This window comes from Lichenostomus cassidix, chromosome 4 (assembly GCF_008360975.1).
Source record: "Lichenostomus cassidix isolate B80296 chromosome 4, HeHo_3.0, whole genome shotgun sequence".
Classification (NCBI taxonomy): domain Eukaryota; kingdom Metazoa; phylum Chordata; class Aves; order Passeriformes; family Meliphagidae; genus Lichenostomus; species Lichenostomus cassidix.
This window is the reverse complement of record NC_139484.1, coordinates 27,871,126-27,890,976: the sequence shown is the minus strand read 5'-3', so window position 1 is coordinate 27,890,976 and position 19,851 is coordinate 27,871,126. Positions and strand designations below refer to the sequence as shown.

Below are 19,851 nucleotides of genomic sequence, written 5' to 3'. Positions count from 1 at the left end.
GCAGAACTAAATGTAATATTAAAATGTTGAAACAGGAATGAAAATAAAAGGGGATTGCATTGATTTCCTGAATCAGCTGTGAGCCAGCTGTGGTGGATCTGCTGACTGGACATGGACTATGTGGGAGAGCTCCCAGATGCTGGGCTGACATGTGCTCTTGACTCTGTTCTCACTGGTTTATTCACATGATGGTTTTAGCAGTGGGAAGGCTTTGTCTGAATACTGTTAGATTGTGGCTGCATACAGAGCAGGGAACACTGGTAACATGAAACAGATGGCAAGGAGATTTCAGTAGGAAGTCTGGTCTCATTTTTTTCAGTGCTCACAGGTAAGGAGGCTACATGATAAGGATGGAAGGAGAGCGTGTTTGAACAACTGTTGCTGCAGCTCTGGTTTGAGCTATCCCAGAGCTATACCATGCTCCTTCTGCTACCAGAGTTGCACACAGTGTGATGAAATGGAGATCACTGTGAGTCAGGAAGACAATAAATTATATCTGTGTGACTATGACAGCTCAGTAGAAGCACCTATGGATGGAAAAAACATTACATACTTTTAAGCACTGTTCACATGAGATAATTTTTCACCACTTTAATGAAAACACTATCAAATGAGCACATAAAGCTTGGAGAAGAAGATATTTCTTTTATACAGGAGATAAAACTGCACAAACAAATGTGTGCCGTCAACAGAACAAATTTTATTTCAAATGCAGAGCATTAAGGTTGAAAATACAATATGTGAGTGTCAAAATTTTTTTAGGAAGACTCTTCTGTATGGACAAGCTTTTCAGTAAACTGTATATTAACACACGAAAAATAGCTTTCTGTTTAAAATACACACAGATCAAATTAGAAGCAAAGTTACCATGGTCAGGGGAGATTATACGTAGCCATAGGAATTACCTTGTGCTTATATAGTGGATATTTCTGCATTAAAGGATTAAAGCCCCCTCTCATTTTAGAATATATGCATTGTAAGTGCACAACAGTCTCAATTTTTCAGGTAGTTCAAAAGTCATGCAGTAAAAGATATTCTGGACTTAAAGTATAAATGATAATACATGAATTCTAATATCATAGCACTGGTTATTTTGTAATGCTTGTATGATAATTGTAACTCTTGAGAGAAGCATTTTATGCTTTCTTTGCATTCTAGAGCTTTATGTGTAGATTTTTGTGAGTCATGCTCATACTCCAAATAAGGTACTTGAAATACTCACAGGATAAGTAAAACCCATTCTAAAAACACAAAAAGATTCAGTGTCTGGAACCCCCAGAAGCAGAAGAGTTAATGGTGGGGCTGCACTGGATTCAGTGTATTTGCAGATGTTGCTGCAACCAACTGCTGATTTTTCTCCCATCCTGTCAGGGAACTCTGCCAGCCATGATTCATGGAATGATTTTTTTGCGCTGAGTAATCTGTGGTTTTTCTTTTTTCCTCTTCCCTCTCCCTTATTTTTACTCTGAACTAAAGCCCTATTCATTTCAGCTAAAGGGAGGAGAAGCTTCCAAAGCATTAATACAAAACATTAAATACACTGTATTTTGAGTGGAGGAATTGTAACAAACATTAAACTTGAAGTAATTTTACTTGGTCTTAGGCAGTCTAGTCCAGTGTGGGAAAACAGTTTTAGAATAGAATCAGCTTTTGGTTTTGCAAGTCATATGGTTTCATAGTTCTCTTAAGACTTCTGTACAAGTATTGCTAAAGAACATCCAACTTGTGTGCTGATGTTATGCCTCCTTTCTCACAGATCGCTCAGAAAGAAATAAACCAGACTGCCGCTCTTCAGGGTAAGAACTGTATTTCTCTATTTATTCTTCTCTTCTTTTTATTTTTTTTTCCCTTATTTTTTCCTTTTATGGGGTGAACTAGGAAATTGGCCAGAAAAATAAAGATGCCATTCTTCTACTTCTCTGTTATGGTAACAGTAATGTAATACCAAAATAATTTTGTGTTAAAAATAATTGTATTATATTCCTTATATGCAAAATTTTTTTTCAAGAAATTAATGGGACTTGCTACAGTGTAATTGTGTGCACTTAAACTCCAAAGGCTTGTTTATGTGTTATGCACAGGGTCATTTGGTAAAACTGTGGTTGAAAACAAGAAGCCCTTCGTGACTTTTGCTTCTTTGAACAGTTTGCTTCTGTAGCAAGGAAAATAATTCTTGTTTCAGTCAAGAACAGTAACACTTTATTATTTGTTCCATTACCTCTGATCCCATCATACATAAGGTTTCACAAGAAGCAAATGAAAGTGTATTAAACAAAACACACACACATTCACCCCAACATTTTGTGTATTTAGAATTTCTACCATCAGTTGTCATGAACTTCTAGGCTATTGATTTGCAAGGCCATATTTTCTCTTAAGCTTCTGAATATTCTGGAGTTCTTGCCTATTGATTTTTTAAAAATCTCTTTATTGCCTCATTTTCAAACTCTCTCTCTTTGAATTCTGCACGGGGGAATAGGATTTTGTCCATATCACATGGTAGATAATGGGATTTTAATGAGCTAAAGTGATAGAGCAGACCAGCAAACACTGGCTCTCCCATTCCTTTGTGAAAAGTCTTTCCAAAAAATGCCCCTGATATCCAGTCTTTTGACATGACCTGACCTTTTCATTTGATTTTTACAGTCTACATTTTTTCCTTTCTGGTACATTTTTACAGTACAGTGGGGTAGCTTTTATAGCTGTAAGAACAGTGTAGCATTTTCTTACAGCACACTTGATGTGTTGATTCTATTGTGGAATGTGATGGAAGAGAGGATGTTTTTCCTTTCCCTCCCTTATCTGCCACAGCACTGTAGCTGATTCCAGCAGTGTGTCTAAGTTGCAGGGGAGTATTGCCTTTGTCTTTGAATACTTTATCTACTTAAAAGCTCAATCATTGCATGTCCTGATTTCTTTTTATACTTAAAAATACAAAACTTCTTTTTCTTAAAATGATGCAGTTACAGTCTACATGATAGAACTTTCTTTAAATCATGTCATATTATAGTAATGTCAAATAAATCCAAATCATTATCAAAAGGAAATCTAATTTTATCACATTTAGTTTAAGGGTGAAACAGCTTCAATCTCTTCCCCTTTCTTCTGTCTGGTTGTTCTCACCAGTACCTTTTTGCTCTGGAGTGTGTTTTGGAAGTTTGAATTTGGAACCAAAAGCAAAGTAAAACTTCAGATTTTTTTCCATGGAATTGTAAAGTCAAATGTGGACCAGCTTTGACAACAAAACACTGCCCTAAGTTGTCTGGGCTACAGACTCCAAATTCTCAAGAGGAAAGTGCAGCGTAATTAACAGTATAATGTAGATTGTAGGCTCATAATATTGAGAAAAATGTAGCTTTCAGTAGTCTTTCATTCCTGTCAGTAGTGCATGTGCTTTCTGACCACATCTGTGTATCTTCTACCCCCTTCTCAATCTCACTGGCCATTGCGTCATGAGCTGTGAGGAAGAAAAGGCACCATTTAAAGAGTAGTGTGGTTTTGTGCATGTCTCACTGCTGTTTCTAGACTGGAACAGGAGCAGCCTGCCTTACTTAAATGATGTGCTCTGCTAATTGATATTGCTACACTCAGTGGTTCATCTCTCATTATAATTGGAAGAATAATTCTATGGTGACAAATTGCTGGGTGAGATTCTTATCCTCAGTCTGGCCATATCATGCCTAGGAAAAGAGCTGCAGCTGCATTAAGGCCAGAGCCCCTTGATGTAAGACCTGAGGGAAAACTAAATAGTGAAGTATGAAGGCTAAAATTGAAGTGCAAAGCACACTTCTCTTGTAACATGGGCAGCATTTCAGAGATTTTTGAACTCCGCTGGGGACAGGTTTATGCCATTTTCTGATGAGCTACAGCACTTATGACACTGTCCTTTCTGGGAGCAGTTCATGACAAGGGAAGAAGAAAATACAATAGTTTGGAGGCATCTTGGCTGCTTTTTCCTTAAACTGCATGTTGTGGGATGCATATCTTAAAAACACTAGATACTATCCCTCTCATGATCTCAAGTGGAACAAAAATGACCCTGCAGATATTGGTACTTGAACTCAAGGTCTAGAAACAAGAATTTCTGCACTAGAATTACTATGAAATATTGGAGGTGGACATGAGGAGACCAGCTGACAAGATGAAGGAATATGCAGTGAACCCGAAGAATGGCAGATAACTTAAGATGAAATAGAAGATGTAGATATTTCCAAGAGAGAGTCAGAGAAGTAGTTTATTGTTTCATACAGAGCTCTGGTGAGATCTTGCCCAGGAGTCTGTCAAGTCTAAGTAGAAATGTGGAACACTGGGATAAGAAGAGACCAAAAAAAGGCCCGAATACACACCATCAACTCTTCCTCATGCATTGTAAGTTTAGGTTTTGGTCTGGAACATGATCATCATGATAAAAAGATCACATAACAATTTCTTGTGATTTCAAGGGTGTAAAGCTTGCCCTTTCCAACTTCCTGTTCTTACATACTTTTCTGCCTGTGTATTTCTAGATGTATTTCAAGCTTGTGCTTGAGTCTTTGCAGTATTAGTGATGAAGAGCTGATACACAATGAAACAGGAACAGTTTTTTAAAACTTAGCTTGGGCATAATTAATTTGCAGTGAAAGGCATATAAAAAACCTGTTCTAGGTAGAACAGTATATAAATGGTCATTAATACAGTTACTTTATTATAGGGTAATGCCATTTAGAAGAATTTTGATAGCAGTATCAAGAACTCTGACAAATATTCTGATTTTGTTATTAGCCTTTCAAATGTTTAATATGGGAGAAATGCTACAGAAAGGGGGAACATTCTTAGTGGTGATACAGGGATCTAGCATGGCATGGGGAAGAAAGCAGGGGAGTGGATGAACCAAAGAACATAGATAATGATTTAAAGGGTGGGAAACAGATATTAGGTCGTGTTTACAAAATGTTCATTATTACATTATCTTTTGCCTCTTTGGGTAATTAGCAACCATCTGACACTCAGGAGAGCTTAGATGAAGTGAGGAGTAGCAGAACAGGGCCTGTGGGTATCTCTCTCATGTACTGCTCTGCACTGATGTTTTTGTTAAATATAGCACATTAGTAAGATCAAAACATATGTTCACTGAATCCCAGTAATACCTATTGCCATGTTTAGAGACATTTAATTTCATGATGTAACAGCCATCCTTCCATTGTTACATTTCAGACATGTCTCTACTGGCAAGAATGGTCTATAATTATAATTTTTGATTTTACTGTTAGGTCACTCTTGTATTGTTGTCTGTGATAGCTTCAGGTCATGCACTGGTGTAACACAGGTCAATTTTGTCAAAAGAAGTAGATCGTTATTCCTCTAAATGTTTTCAAACTGAAAATTACATTATAGTAATAGAATAGAAGATTTCAGGTATCTACATGTTTACAGTTAACTCCTGAACATAAGCAAAGTTTGTAGAAGGAACTGGATACATTTTATTGTGCTCTTTTTTTTCTTTTGGTTAAGAATTATGGATCAAAAAATCCTGAAACATAGTCATGTAATTTGATATAATTCATTGTAGTTGCCTTGACCTTGGAGATAAGAGGATGAGGGTAGCTAACAACTGCAACAATTTACTGAGAGATTTAGTAGGGTACCAATCACTTGAAGTCAAGTAAGAGATTCTGATTTTTAGAATATCAGTGTCTACTGTGAAAAATGAGGAGGGGGATGAAAATAATTAGTTCATTTCTAGAAACAGATCCTGGGTTTTACTGGTGTATAATCTGCCTGCTGATTGTAATGTGCTTAAGTTCTTTTACAGCTGGTTGCTTTCATTTGATTGAACTAAACTGAGCTTTTTGTATTTAAAATGCATCAAGTGAACAATACAAATAGACACAAGTCTTCTTTTGTTCCTTTATAAACAAGCACTTGAAGTGGCTGATCAAAGGGGCTGCTGATCCCTTTAGTGAGGCTCTGGTAAATCAAGCGATCATTTCTATGAATGGCATTTTGTATCTGACTTCGGTTTTAGTTGTTTTGTTTGGTTTTTTTTAATGTAGTGATAGTACACTAGTGAAAGCTTCTCTGCATTTCCACTTCCTCTGCTATGTAATGTTGATTTTGTGAAATTGCGTTTAATAAATTTTACAGTAGCAGTCTGACTATATCGTAAGAACATGTTTTCCCAGATCATCTGTGAAGCCTGAAAAGACACACTTTTAATGAAGATCTTAAGCCTTTAACAGAGCATGAAGGGAATCTTAAGGCACTGGCCTGAGAATGTAGTGGAGTTGTCCCCACTTTATAATTAAACTGAGGTGTTTTTGCAAATCAACATGCTTTTGAGGTCTTGAGAAAACAGACAGTAACAGGATTTTCTATGTTGTAACCATTACAGTCAGTCATTTAATAGTTTCATAGAATCGTAGAACGTTACAGGTTACTCTTGGTCTAAGCATGCTTTTAGGTTGGGAAAATAGAAATATCCTGTACATTTTGTACAGGATTTTGTACAAAATGTACAAAATATGTACAAAAAAAAGTGTACAAAATATTTTGTACACTCCCAGTAGGTCAGAAGTTGGTGTAATTCTAAAAAGTATCTATTCTCCTTCCCAAATCCTTGGGGTGCAGTTTCACAATTGCCCTGATCTGAGCTAAGTCTGTGTTGCTGCAAGAAGGAAAGATCTCATTCTCTCCTTTGAGCTGCTGTCAGGGCTCATGTGGTTAGTTGGATCAGAAGGCTGATCTCCAGGGAAAGAAATAGCTGTGTCTCCACAGATGAAGCAGGTTCAGCACAGAGGGGCAGAGTGATTTCTTGCAAGTTGCACAGTCAGTCAATGGCAGAACTGGAAGCAGGGGCTCCGGGTTGTGACATTTCTTGCTGTTGTCTAAAAAGTAGGGTCATGTGACTCCATTTTTTTTCATTCTGAGAGATAAATTTTAGAATTGTTCACTCAGTGCAATCCCAGAGGTTAAATATAGATTTAAACTGCTGAAACTTGAGATTGGAATCTACTTATGTGTCTCTGTTTTATTTATCATGTTTCTCATCAGCACGTGCTTTTACATCGGAGCTGTTGCTTCTGGGAGTAGAATAAGCTAGAGCAATTTTATGCAGCATGTTTCTTTGGTAGCTTCTTTGCCACAATAAATCATTGTGCCTAATTTTTAATTTGCAATGTTAATTTTTACCCTGCTCAGTTTATACTCATCTGTAAATGAGGAAAAAAAGAATGACAGGTAGAGCAGAGGAATAAATGGCAGATTGGTTCAGCTTAGTTTCTGGCAGTTAGGGATCACAGGAGTATCTAGAGCCTGTTCCTGGGGGTGTTTGTTTTTAATGTTGCCAATTCATCACTGTTGTGTTGGTGATTTTTGGCAGTTCATCTCACAGATAGCAGTAAAGAGTTACTGTGAAGGGTGCATCCTAGCCAGCCTTCTCAATCCATTACTCCTAAACAGAGAAAAGGGATTTGTTTTAATAAAAGAGTGCTCTGTTCCTGTTTTCTGCAAAGGGAATTCTGAAGGACGCTTTGCTCTGGTGCCCTGAACAACTCCTTCCGTTGTCTAGGCTGCTCTCCAGTGCTTATTCTAATTCATAATGGAAAATAACACTGCCAGTGAGATGGTTGTTGAAAGAATAAAGAAAAAAAGACTCACACTCCATCTCCACTGAAAGAATTTCACTGCTTCTTTGGGCATCTTGTGTACATGAGCAAGTTTTACCATCCCATCATCTTTCAGAACAGACTCCTGTAGAAAGGACCTGAGGACCATCCAGACACACAGCCGCACTCCTTGTGCTTTAGGAGAATTATCTGGGTCATGAACAATCATGACAGACATTCATTCTACAAAAGGTGGTTTCTGGAAGGACACAATAGCACATCACATTTTTAAAGCCAAATTAGTCATGGTTATAATTCTGCTTCTTTATAATTTTTTTTTTTCTCCCCAAGACATCTCAGTGATGAACAGCAGATGAAATTCATCTGGTAGCTGGGAAGGAGGGCTGGGAGAGAATTCTTTCCAAAGGTATTCGTAATATTCTCAAAGAAAACAGAAAAAGAGGAGGAGTTGCTAAGGGAAGCCTATAGGATATGTGTCAGGGTTGAGGAGGCAGACTCAGCAGGTTGTAAACTTCTAACACAGAAGTTGTAATTGTTAGGTTCTCTGTGAAAGAATTTCATGTTGATATTTTAAGAGTGTTGGAGCTCTGGTTTATTTCCCTAAGGATTTATGCAGGTTTCTGTCTAGGCTCAGTATCTACATTTTCCTTTGCCTCTGGAATTTGAGTGGGAGAGCTCCGTTTGCAGTTATATTATGTTCGTTTCTTACTCTGATGTGCACAGAAGAGAAGAGCTTGTTATTTCATTCTTTTTTTTTTGCTCTCTTTTTCTGTACTGCTCACCTACTTTGTAATTTCACTGTAAGTTATTCTTTGGTGGCTTTGTTCTTTATTCTAGTATAGGGAATCTGTTACCTTAAGTAGTGTCTGATTTGGCAGGTCGAACATTGAAATGATTGATCAAGTATGCTTTTAAAGCAGGTTACAGCTGCATTTTTACTACATGAAGGGGGTAAAGGGTTCCTGGTGAGGCCTGTCACATTGATAGTTTTTTCCTCTTTACTGTATTTCAGTATAATGTACAGTATAATGTGCAGTTTGCACAGCTGTACTTTAGACTCTGATCCTGTCATTTGTAAAAGATTGCATTTCTGATTTTGCTACAAAATTTTTCTTTTCAAAAGTGGTATTTTACTCAGTGCAGGCATTACCATTTGAATTTAAGCCATGTTTACATACTGAATTTGTCCTAGTTTTGGCCATCTGTGAAATATCACAGGCTCAACTGAGCTAGTATTAGCCCCTATTGTAGATAAGGATGAGCTGCTTTTTCATCTGTTCCAGCTGCTTCAGCTTCAAGAAGAGAACTAAGATTCAGTGATACAAGAAGTCATGTTGCCTGTTCCCTAGGAGGCTACAACCAGGGTGGCTCACCAGCAGGTCTCTTCATGTCACAGGAGGGTCCCTTGCTACAGAGGACTGAAGTTAGACCATACACGCTAAATGTGGAAAGTATTTGTAGAAGTATGGTCTTTATAAAATGCATAGCTGCATCTTAATTTTGGGAGCCTTGTTACAAGAGGGTTGTCATCTGAATATGGTGGACATTGCCATCTCCTGAGGCTTGAGGCAAAGGTGGACTTCTAATGAAAGAGAAGGCCCAAATCTAATCAGGGTGTTCCAACCACAGGTGCTAATTACTTTGTTAAATCTCTCTTTTGATCTATAGCGTAATATCTGGTTGAAGCAAAAGAAGTACTGTCGTGATGTCACGTTTTTATTAGGTAATACTTTTGCTTGGAATAAATGCCTAGTAAAAAGAAGCAGCTTTGATTTGACTATTGTAATTCTTATATTTCATGTCATTGGACTTCTGCTTCCCCATCCACCTACACACCAGTATCTGGTGTCAAGTATTAGAACCTGAATGGAGGTTATAGAAATGAGAGGAGTAGAGGAAATGGCCTTAAGTTGAGACAGGGGAGATTCAGATTAGATATTAGAAAAAAAAATTTCACTGTTATGGTGGTTGGGCATTGGAATAGGTTGCCCAGGGAGGTGATGGAGTCACCATCCCTGGAGGTGGTCAAGAGACATCTGAATCTGGTGCTGGGTGATACAGTTTCATGATTCAGTGGTTCAGGGGTTGCAGTGGTAGTGCTGGGTTGACAGTTGAACTTGATGATCCTAAAGGTTTTTTCCGACCTTGGTGATTTTATGATTCTATGAATACAGTATGAGTTCAAACATTCCTGATAACATTTCATGATTGGGTCAGGTCAGGAGGTTGCTTTCCTCTCCCAAAAGCACAGTTTCTTTGGGTAACTGTTTTTAAGACCATTGTGTTGTTTTATTGCCTGGTTTCCACAGCCCCTTCTAAAATAATAGGTCCATGAATAGATAAAGCATGTAGTGCTCCTGACAGGTGAAGGTTGGACAGCTAAGAAGAAAGAGAGCAGTATCATGGGACAAGTACACTAATGACAGGTGCAGGAGAGGCTTTCTCACCACACCTTACTGGTGTATAGGACAAAAGATTATTTGCTTTACTGTTTATTCTATCTTCTTCCTTCTAAGGCTGTTGACAAGGAAATGAGTTCTATTAAATGAACTTGTTACAGTGTGAACTGACTAGAAGTGTTTTCTGTTAATAACAGCATATTTTTCCATGAAGGACAGATCTGAAATGACCACAGTTCTCTGGTGCAATTCAAAGCCCTTTCCTCTTGTCCTATTGCTTCTTACTTGGTAGAAGAGACAGCCCCCCACCTTGATACAATCTATATTGATGTGGTTGTAGAGAGCAATAAGGTCTCTCATGAGCCTCTTTTTCTCCAGGCTAAACACCCCCAGCTGCCTCAGCTGCTTGTCTCAAGACTTGTGTTCCAGATGCTTCACCAGTTTTATTGCCCTTCTCTGGGCACTCTCCAGCACCTCACTGTCCTTCTTGTAGTGAGGGGGCCAGAACTGAACTCAGGGTTTGAGGTTGGCATCACCAGTGCCGAGTACAGAGGAACAGTCACTGCCCTTGTCCTGCTGATCACACTGTTTCTGATACAAGCCAGGATTCCATTTGCCTTCTTGGCCACCTGGGCATATACTGGCTGATGTTCAGACACTATCAACCAGCATCCCCAGGCCCTTTTCCACCAGTCAGTTTTCCAGCCACTCTTCCCTCAGCCTGGAGCAATGCCTGGGGATTGTGACCCAGGTGAAGGACCCTGCTCAAGCAGGGCCATCCTAGAGCACATTGCACAGGATTGTGTCCAGATGGTTCTTGAGTATCTCTAGTGAGGGAGACTCCACAAATTCTTAGGGCAATTTGTGCCAGTGCTTAGTCACCTGCACAGTAAAAAAGTTCTTTCTCATGTTCAGGTGGAACTTCCTGTACATCAGTTTCTGCCCCTTCTCTCTTGTCCTGGTGTCCAAATTGCTTGGCACCACTGAGCAATGCCTGGCTCCGTCCTCTTGTCACCCTCCCTTTGGACAATTATAGACATTGAAGAAGTCCCCGCTCAATTTTCTTGAGGCTGAGCAGGCCCAACTCTCTCAGCCTGTTATTGTAAGAGAGATGCTCCAGTCTCCTCATCATCTTGGTGGTCCTCCTTTGGACCTGCTCCAGGAGCTCCATGTCTCTCCTGTACTGAGGAGCCCAGAACTGGACGCAGCACTCCAGACGTGGCCTCAGCAGGGCTGAGCAGAGGGGCAGGATGACCTTCCTTGCCTTGCTGGCAATGCTCTCTGGAGAAGTGATACTTTGTATTTATTAGCCAACAGTGGGTTTTCATTGGGTTTTCTTTGAATTCATAGACACTTTTAGCACCTACAGTGTGTTGTGGCAAGCAGTGCCAAAGCTTAACCTCATGTTGCATATTAAAAAGTCTCTTTGGCTCTTTTGAGCTAGGTGTCTGCTAGTTTTATATAACGCTTTCTACATTCTGTAGTGTAAGAGACTGAGCTGTCATTCCCTATAGCTTTGCTGCTTCTTGAGAAAGTTAAAATGCTGTTGTTCTGCTTGTAAATAGATCATGTCAATTAATTAGACAGCCTTAAGGAAAAGGTCACTATTACTTTTGGAGGTTCAGAGGCATGTTAGCAAGGGGAGAAAAGGTTGTTGACTGATATGAGAAAAAAGACAGGAATGATTTACAGCTATTGGAATTAAGGACATCACTGAGAGTGGAGACTAGCGAAGTTACCTGCTTATGTTATCTGAATCCAGGGCTTTTTACTTGCACTGGAGATTGAAGAAAAAGTAATATTTTCTATGCCTGTCCTTGTAAAGATTATGGATCAAGGGTTAGAGGTCAGAGATTAAGTGGTTGTTAAAAGAGAAGGGCAACCCCACTGGTCCCTGTTTTTTCCATTTTTTCAGTCACTGGAGTAAGCTGATACTTTGTGGCTTTTTAATTTCCACTGGCTAATTTACCTGATGACATATGGCGCATTGATTGAAGTGCATGGAGGAGCCTGTGATAGAGCTATGTGTTTGGGGCATACTTACAGGTGAGTGAAGGACACTGATTTTTGTGGCTGTGAAATCTATTGGAAAGCTATTTCTTATGGGTGTTGCTCCAACAAGGTCCGGTTCTGTCTGTTCTACAAGGTATTTGTTTCTGAAGCTAAATTTAGTTGAGTGGCAAAAAGTGATGATAGTGATTATTTCTTCCAAGTTGTAATCATCCATTAGATACTGCAGTATTTACTGACTTGCCATATAATTTGAGGTCCATGATGTTGTAAGACAGACAGGATATATGATTGAGGGTGGAGGAAGTTCCTTTTGTCCTGTAGTATGTTTGCATGGTGACTTGCTCAAAGATGAGATCGCTGGAGAAATGTCCCCGGAGGTTAAAGGCCTTCTCTCGGTTATTGAAGTAGGTATTTTGTTCTTACAGCAAATTCAGTGCTGTTCCCGCCTATCAGGATTTTGCAGTGGGATAGATGCAGGTTTTGTAGGCATGGGAGTGATTTTTTAAATCTCTTTGGCTCTGTTGGTCAATGGTTCTATTTCACTCTTGGAAAATAATTAGGGTATGTGCAAATTCAAATGCTTTTCCCTGCCTTGGGCTGGCAAAGATGTTAGCTTTACCTACATACTATACCTTACCAACATTTTTGTAGAATCAGAATTAAAATACTTGAAAAATAATCTTTGATGCATATCTTTTAGGAATGGTTGACCTTAATCTCAGAGTTGCTGGATCACTGTGAATGTATAAAAGGACTGAAGTTTAAGGTCATGTTTAAGCTCAGAGATAAACATTGCAGACCTACAGATGTGGGAATGTGTGGCTTGTAGTTTTGTAGTGCAAATTTCTAGTGAATTATTTTCTGTATTTTGTAACCAAAAGCTCTGTCAATATCTGTGGTGGAGAAGAAAAGGAAGCATTTCGGGAAGGACAAGGGAAAAGCGTTCAGGAAAACATGCTGTTTCTCTGACTGAGCTGCATGCAGGGCACTTTCTGGAAAGACAGGTCCAGTGAAGGGTGTGGTTATGAGATTTTATTTGACAATGTCTGTGCACTGTGCACTCTGTAAGGGCAACTGTTACAAGTTCATAGATCTCACGTACTGTAGGGTGTAACTGGGTGAGTCAGCAGTACATTGCAACAAGATGTGATCATGTATGAAGACAGTTTTACTTTTGTGAGACTTTAATGTAAGAGGGTTGAAAATTAGTGTTTCTATTGCTTGTTAAATGATTTATTTTCTTTATAAGTAAAAATGGCCTGTTCGAAGCCAGTATGTTTCTTTATATGGATGATCTTGTAGTATTCTTAAACATATCTTTTGGCTTTTGGTTCACATTTACATTGTAAAAGGGGTTCTGGGTTTTTTGTTTCTCATTTTTAAGCACTGAGTTAAAGTTTCACTATGTTTGGTGCATAGGTATTAATATTTCTGTCTTGTAGGCTGTCCCTTCACAACAAATTCCTTTGCTCTCAACACACATCTATAATTAAAACAATGAGGAAATTACTTTTGTTTCCTCACTCAGCTAAAGGTTAAACTCCAGCACATTTCATTCTATTTATTTGACTCAGCTGGCCTGTGAAGAAGTTGAATTAGGCTGAAGGAGCACAGAAATCCTAGGGCATGGGACTTGTCGGAGAATTCAGCATTGGCAATGGTCGTACTTTGAAATTCTCAAAGATGCTCAACTGATCTTTTGGCACTGAGGTCAAACCACTGCTGAACACTCATTGTTATCCCAATTCTGTGGGTTAGGTTGAAGTTTACATTTTAGATCCCAAATGTCTGTCTTATGTATTACAGTGCTGGAATCGTTCTGCTACTCTTTGACTAGGCAGGATCCAGATACTATTTCAACTGCTGAGTGTAAAACCTACTTGTTGGTGTTCCTGGGAAGTAAGACTCAGTAATTCACCTGTCGGAGGCCTTAGATGCCTCAAAATTCCCCAGGAACGCCTTGCTTATACTGTAATTTCCTCTCAAAGGAATACACCATAATTGAAGCAAATGGGCATATATTTTACAGATTATTTTTACGCATGAAACAAACAGATCTAGGCAAAATAAGAAATGCCTCTAGCTTGTTCCCTTGGTCTGATTACTGCTGTGATGTCTTTGAAGTCTGTATACTTGCAAGCAGCTGAGCTTTCTCCACTGAATTTCTCACCTCCAGCATATGTATCCTCTGGGTCCTGCTGAGTTCTCGCCCTCACAGTCAACACCCTTTTGTTCCTGCTTGTTCTCCTCTGGAGCAATGCTGTTTTGTGTTTCTATTCTGAAGCTTCTCAGCCTCTGTTTTCAAAAGTCCAGCCAAAATATACCCATCTTTTTATTTCTTTGGGTGATTTCCCCACTCACCCCCTATTGTTTTCTGTTTGCTGATCTGCAGATAACTGATTTAGTAGGGATTTAAGATACTCACCGCTATAAAAGAAGTGTTACCTATTTGGTTGTAGTCATTATTAATGTTTCTAGTCAGATGAGAACATTGACATGCCACTTTTTCCCTTTACAAAACTTTAAAGATAATCTTACCACTATACCTATATTTTCTATGAAATATAGAAACTATTTTAAGAAAATCTAATATTCATACTTTATAATAGTTAAAGCCCTGTAAAGACATCTTGAATCCTGTGGATCCAGATTTACTGGTTTTCTTTATGCCTTTGTCCTGCACATCCTTCATGATTAAACTGGGTTTTATTCATCTGTTATGTCAATTACAAAGGTTCTGGAGCTCATTTAGCCACCAGGTTATATTTGATGTACAGAGACGTATGAAGCAAGCAGAATGTCCTGTCCGTGGCTAGAGAAGGCTTTGATTTACTGGCTGAAATGCAACTGCAAATAGTTGAATCAAAAAACCATTCTTCAGAAATAAGCTTTGTTTTGTACTCTGTAACTGTAAAAGTAGGGCACAGTCATCTTTCCCTATGTGCAAATGCAGAAACTGTAGACTTTAATGGTAAAGTATTTCCATCAGAAGAAGCTGCACTTTACAGCTAAATTGTTCTATTTGAAAGGGCTGGTTCCTCCCCTCTGTTTCTTAACTCTTTCTTTTGTGTCTGAATATACTGCTGGCTGGGCACAAATATCCTGTCCCTATCACTGTGACAATTCAGTAATACTTTCATTTACATTTACAGTGCTACATTGCTATTATGCTGTTATTAAAATAATAGGTGTTTTCTGTTCCTAGAATCATTTACTACCAAGGTTAAATTGCCATTAATCATAAATACTGTTTACTAGTTTTAATCAAAACATACTACCAGGCTTATCACAACAGTGAGTGTGTTATGTTGATAGATGGCATAGTGGGGAGTCTTTTTAGCTGTTACAGGTGGGCCAGAGTCTTCTTGTAGCATACATTTTATTGGGAGCTGATATCAGTCAATATACAATGCCGACTGAGAATTATTTGAATCATGCTCTAAGGATTTGCCTTTCTGGAATGAGTGTGTTTATACAGTCATCTTGGGGCAAGGGGCAGTTCAGCTCAGGTTGTTGACTGAAAGAAAATGCTGTAGGAAATCTAGCTAGAATGTCTGTAGCGCTGGATCAGGAAAGAGTTAGTTCAGGGTGCACACAAACCAAGTGACTCAGATTCACAAAAAATCTGGGAGGTGTTTCAGCTTCAAGGTCTAACCTGGGCATTATTAATGCTGGAAGCTGTTGTAACCTCATGACTTGTGGGTTGCTGTGATAATCGAAGTGTGAAATATTATCATCTGTTGCCATGATTTGCTTTGACTTCCTGCCTGTGTTCTGCCTTAAAATTGAAGGTTTGGTTGCTAAAATAGGATCCCAAAGTATGACAGTGACAAGCACATGAATATGTAATAAGTGGTTGAAGAAGCAGCTAGAGAGCAATTCCTGAAAGGATTTCCCTATGCTGATCAACGTGAGCTGTTTTAATTAGCGGAGCAGCTGGATTTTAGCTGCTGCTTAACTACTCACTTGTCCAGACAGTGGGATGTCGCGGTTGTGGCATTCATTAAGTGATGCAGAAATAGACATCCTCAGCATATTGATGAGGATTGAATTGTCACTGGACTTAATTACTGATTCAGGATTTCTTGCTTTTGGGGCTGGACCCAAGAGAGAAGTAAAGTTGTGCCAGCATAAGTCTTAATTTCTAGATAGCCTGATCTATACTATTGAGCATGGGGTTTCTTAGGTGACTAGATATGTTTTAGCCTCCTGTACTGCAGGACCATGACAGTACCCCATGATCTAGCAGAGAACATGCAAGTGTTGATTTTATAGAAAGACTCTGGGGACAGGCTGCTGCCAACTGAGTTTTTCTGGTGCTTCTCTGATCTCCTAAGTGAGCCAATATGGATGACCAGCACTAACAGGAAAAAAAAAATCCCAAAGAGTGGATCAGCTGATACTGAAGGATGAGAAAAACAGCTGACATGAGGTGTAGCCAGCATGTGGTGATTTACTATCAGATTAGCAGCAGAGTCATGGACTTAAGGTTTGTTTTTGTGAGTGGAAGCTGAGCTGCTTACCCCAAGGACTGCTGCTGGCCTCCCCGTCTGTCCGCTCCCATTGCTTCTCTGGTGCCACCCTGATGCTTGTGTGGCTCTGCAGCCAGCTGGAGCAGTTGGCCTGTCTGGCTGAAAACTAATCAGGATATTTGGGATGGGATTCTTTGTTAACAAAATCACATGGCTGATCCAGCAGACTTGTGACCATGCTGAGAAGAGAGCTGGTGGAAATGGTGAGCATGGAGAAGGCGGGAGCACAGGCTGTGCAGTGTCTGCTTCTCTGACATGGATGGGGAAGCTGCACCTGGACTCCTCATGTCACGTCAGCACATTTACACTACCATCTGAAGGACTGGGGCTCCTCAGCAATGGAAGCATTGAAGAGGCTGACCACTGTGGGTGCATTTTCAATGTAAATTCACATAATCCACAGGATTAATATAATTCTGTCTACTGCACTCACAGCATGAATTTGGGATGGTTGTGAGTGTTCTGTTTTAGCTTTAGGAGCTTTTTGGTAGAACTAGTAAGTCTGCCTCTGCCCTGCAGGGGGTGGTAAATCTGATCTTTTGCACCACCCTTAATTTAGCTGTAAAATTATTAACATCTTTCTGTGACTCAGTCTGTGGTGAAATGATTTAAGTGACATTTAAAACATTTTGTGCTTGGAATAATGTGTTCTAATAAGTCTTTAGAATGTTGCACTGTAGTACACTGGTTGCTACAAAGATGGCATGATTTCTAAAGTAACTGAGAGGAATATATGATTGCCTTTTATTAAACTAGTGTTTTGCCTCACAGTAATTTCAGCATGAGCTGTTTTTAAATTCTTGGCTCACATTCCAAGAAGTCACAAGACATTAAAAATAAAAATAGCAACATTTTAATTCTTTTTATTCTGTGTGTGTATAAGGCAGGTCAGTAGCCATCACAATTAGAAATACATTGAACTTTTATGTGGGTGTGTGAACCTAAGGACTGATACTTTATGAAAAGCTTCATATAACTTGACATAAAGGATAAATTTTGAGACCTTGGAATAGATGCTTCATAATAATAAATTTTTAGAACAAGGTGGTCATTCTTTTTCATTAGTTTATGTTGGCTTTTTTCTTTCCCCCCTTTAGGCTTTTATGTATGTCTAGAGTGATGTATGAAAAAGTGCAATCAGTTTTCCTGTAGAATGTTCATTGTTATGACAGTTTAGATAAATTAACTAAGGGTTCTGGTTCTGATAAAGGCAGCAGACAATGTGGAGGACTGCTCAATTCCTGCTGAGAATCCCATGCAAGCCAATAGGAGGGTATGGAAGCAGATGAAGAAGAGATGCTGAGAGAGGATAATAGCTTGGGATGTGTTTTGTATTCCAAGCAGTATCACGACTTGTAGAGCAGAAAAGTGTAGATAGGCTGGGGAGACCCTCCCTAGTGGCTGTGGGTAGGCTCACAGGCAGGAGAGGGACAGTCACAAGCCAGTCCTGCCTGTTCTCTCCAGTGGGAGATCCTCTGCCTGTTTGCACTCAGCAGCCAGGCTGCCTCACCATCAGCCAGCTTGTGGCATTGTGTCTGTGAGGTGCCCTCCACTGGGCTGGGGGCTCTGCTGCTCCTGAACCAACTGAAAGATGGGTGGGTGAAAAGGTAGCCCAGAGCCTTCAGGCCTCTTGCCTTAGGTAGCTGTCCTGCACTGAGCAGACACAACTCCCTGCCTGCTTGCTCGGACATGGCTGTGTGATTTGAGCTTCATGCCACTTAAACAGCACCTCCCCTCCTCTGCTCGGTGGGCACTGTTGGTGAATGATGCTCACACAGTTGCTGTGTTGGGTCAGGTGTCACCCTGCAGGAGCAGCCCTTGGAGAAACCTGGTAGCTACACTGAAGTTGTGTTTGAAGAGAGACAGTGCTCAGTCAAGGAGGTGTTGAAGCAGAGCCCCTAATGAGGGAGAGACTGTGGTTTATGCACAGTAAGTGCACTTATTTCACTGAACAGTCTACGGCTCTTTGCCTAGTCTACTTTGTGACAATTTTATTTCCGTAATGCACAGATCTGAAATATGCTTTTGAAGCATTTTCCTCAAGTGTTTATATTTAGAAAACCTGTCCTTGAAACCCAGAGTAGAGCCTGCCAGAAAGAGTGAGTAGGTGTTTAACAACTTCAAACACACCACTCCAGGTTCTTTATCTTTCAGAAATGGTGACCCATGGGACCCTTTTCATATTGCTGCTGACTTGAAGTACCCAACTGCTTTCAGCAAAGCAGGCACAGCAGCTTACAGATCCCCTCTGAACTTATTGAGTGGGTTTTTCTGGGTGCAAAGAGGACCAGACACAAGTGGGTTTTGAGGGGCTGGCAGGGAAGCTCAACAAAGCTTCTGCCTCAGCTGGAAATGAAACAAAGTTTGTGCTTTAAATTACAGTGAGCGAGGTCTAGGATAAATGTGCAGATGTCAGAGGAGTTGCTCTGGTTGTCCACTCCCGTGTGCTAAACTGGGGGGGAGTGGCTGATAAATAGTTTGTGTCTTTTTTTATTCCATATTAGATGTGACTATGGTGTTGTTGCTAATGTTTATAAGATTCTTTAATGCTTTGAAACTTCCTGCTGTCTGCACTATTTTCTTCCAGCAATATGAGTTTGGACTTTGCTTGTATGCATTGCAGGGCAACATAGGAGCTCCTATCCCCCATCCCCATAGCTAGTTATTGTCACATTGTTCCCTTGGGTGTTCTGATGTAACTGTGGGGGGGAGTCGCATGTTGGATGGATTAATTTTTCCTTGGCATGTGCATTTGTGAGGATTTTCTCTGCCTTCTAGTTGCTGTGCCTTATGAACAGGAGGAGGAGGTGGGAAAGAGGCAAGGACCATGCAGTACAGTAATTGCTGCTGCTCCTACCTCATCAAATAGGAGAATTAAATTTTATTTGGTTATGTTAATTATTTGGATGGCTTGAGAGAAAACATGTCATTAACTGTGGAGCAGAGAAGGTTATTAGTAACCTTATCACTTCTCTCTTTGCAAGACAGAATAGGAGACCAGAAATTGCTTCCTATGGAGTGGGGAGAGGTAGGCTCAGCATAAGGTGTGGGTGAAATCACCAGCTGCCCCAAGAACAACATCTTATTTAAATTACTGGGATTTAGTATATAACAAAGTTATGAAATTTGCATTTCCTTTACAAGGCTTCATGGGGAAAATAATAACGCATCCACTCTTATTTCTATGTTTTTAAAGGGCTTAAATAATTGTAAGCTAGATGTGAGTCAAACTCTCCTGGGGGTAGGAAATGTAGTGCTTTGCCAAAAGGTTGTTGATGAGTGACCTGTTAATGGAAAGTGGAA

General features: G+C 39.8%; 1 protein-coding gene across 7 annotated transcripts in view; it reads left to right on the top strand.

The window, feature by feature from the left end:
• SH3D19 (SH3 domain containing 19) overlaps nt 1-19,851 on the top strand; it is an 82,372-nt gene that overhangs the window by 17,770 nt on the left and 44,751 nt on the right. For all 7 annotated transcript variants that reach the window (XR_014851677.1, XM_085058485.1, XM_085058483.1 and 4 more), the window contains exon 2: nt 1,757-1,796. Coding sequence is in view for 3 of the 7 variants with exons in the window: in XM_085058485.1 (XP_084914611.1) it covers nt 1,757-1,796 (40 nt within the window). In the remaining 4 variants the exon portion in view is untranslated. The remainder of the gene's footprint in view (nt 1-1,756; nt 1,797-19,851) is intronic.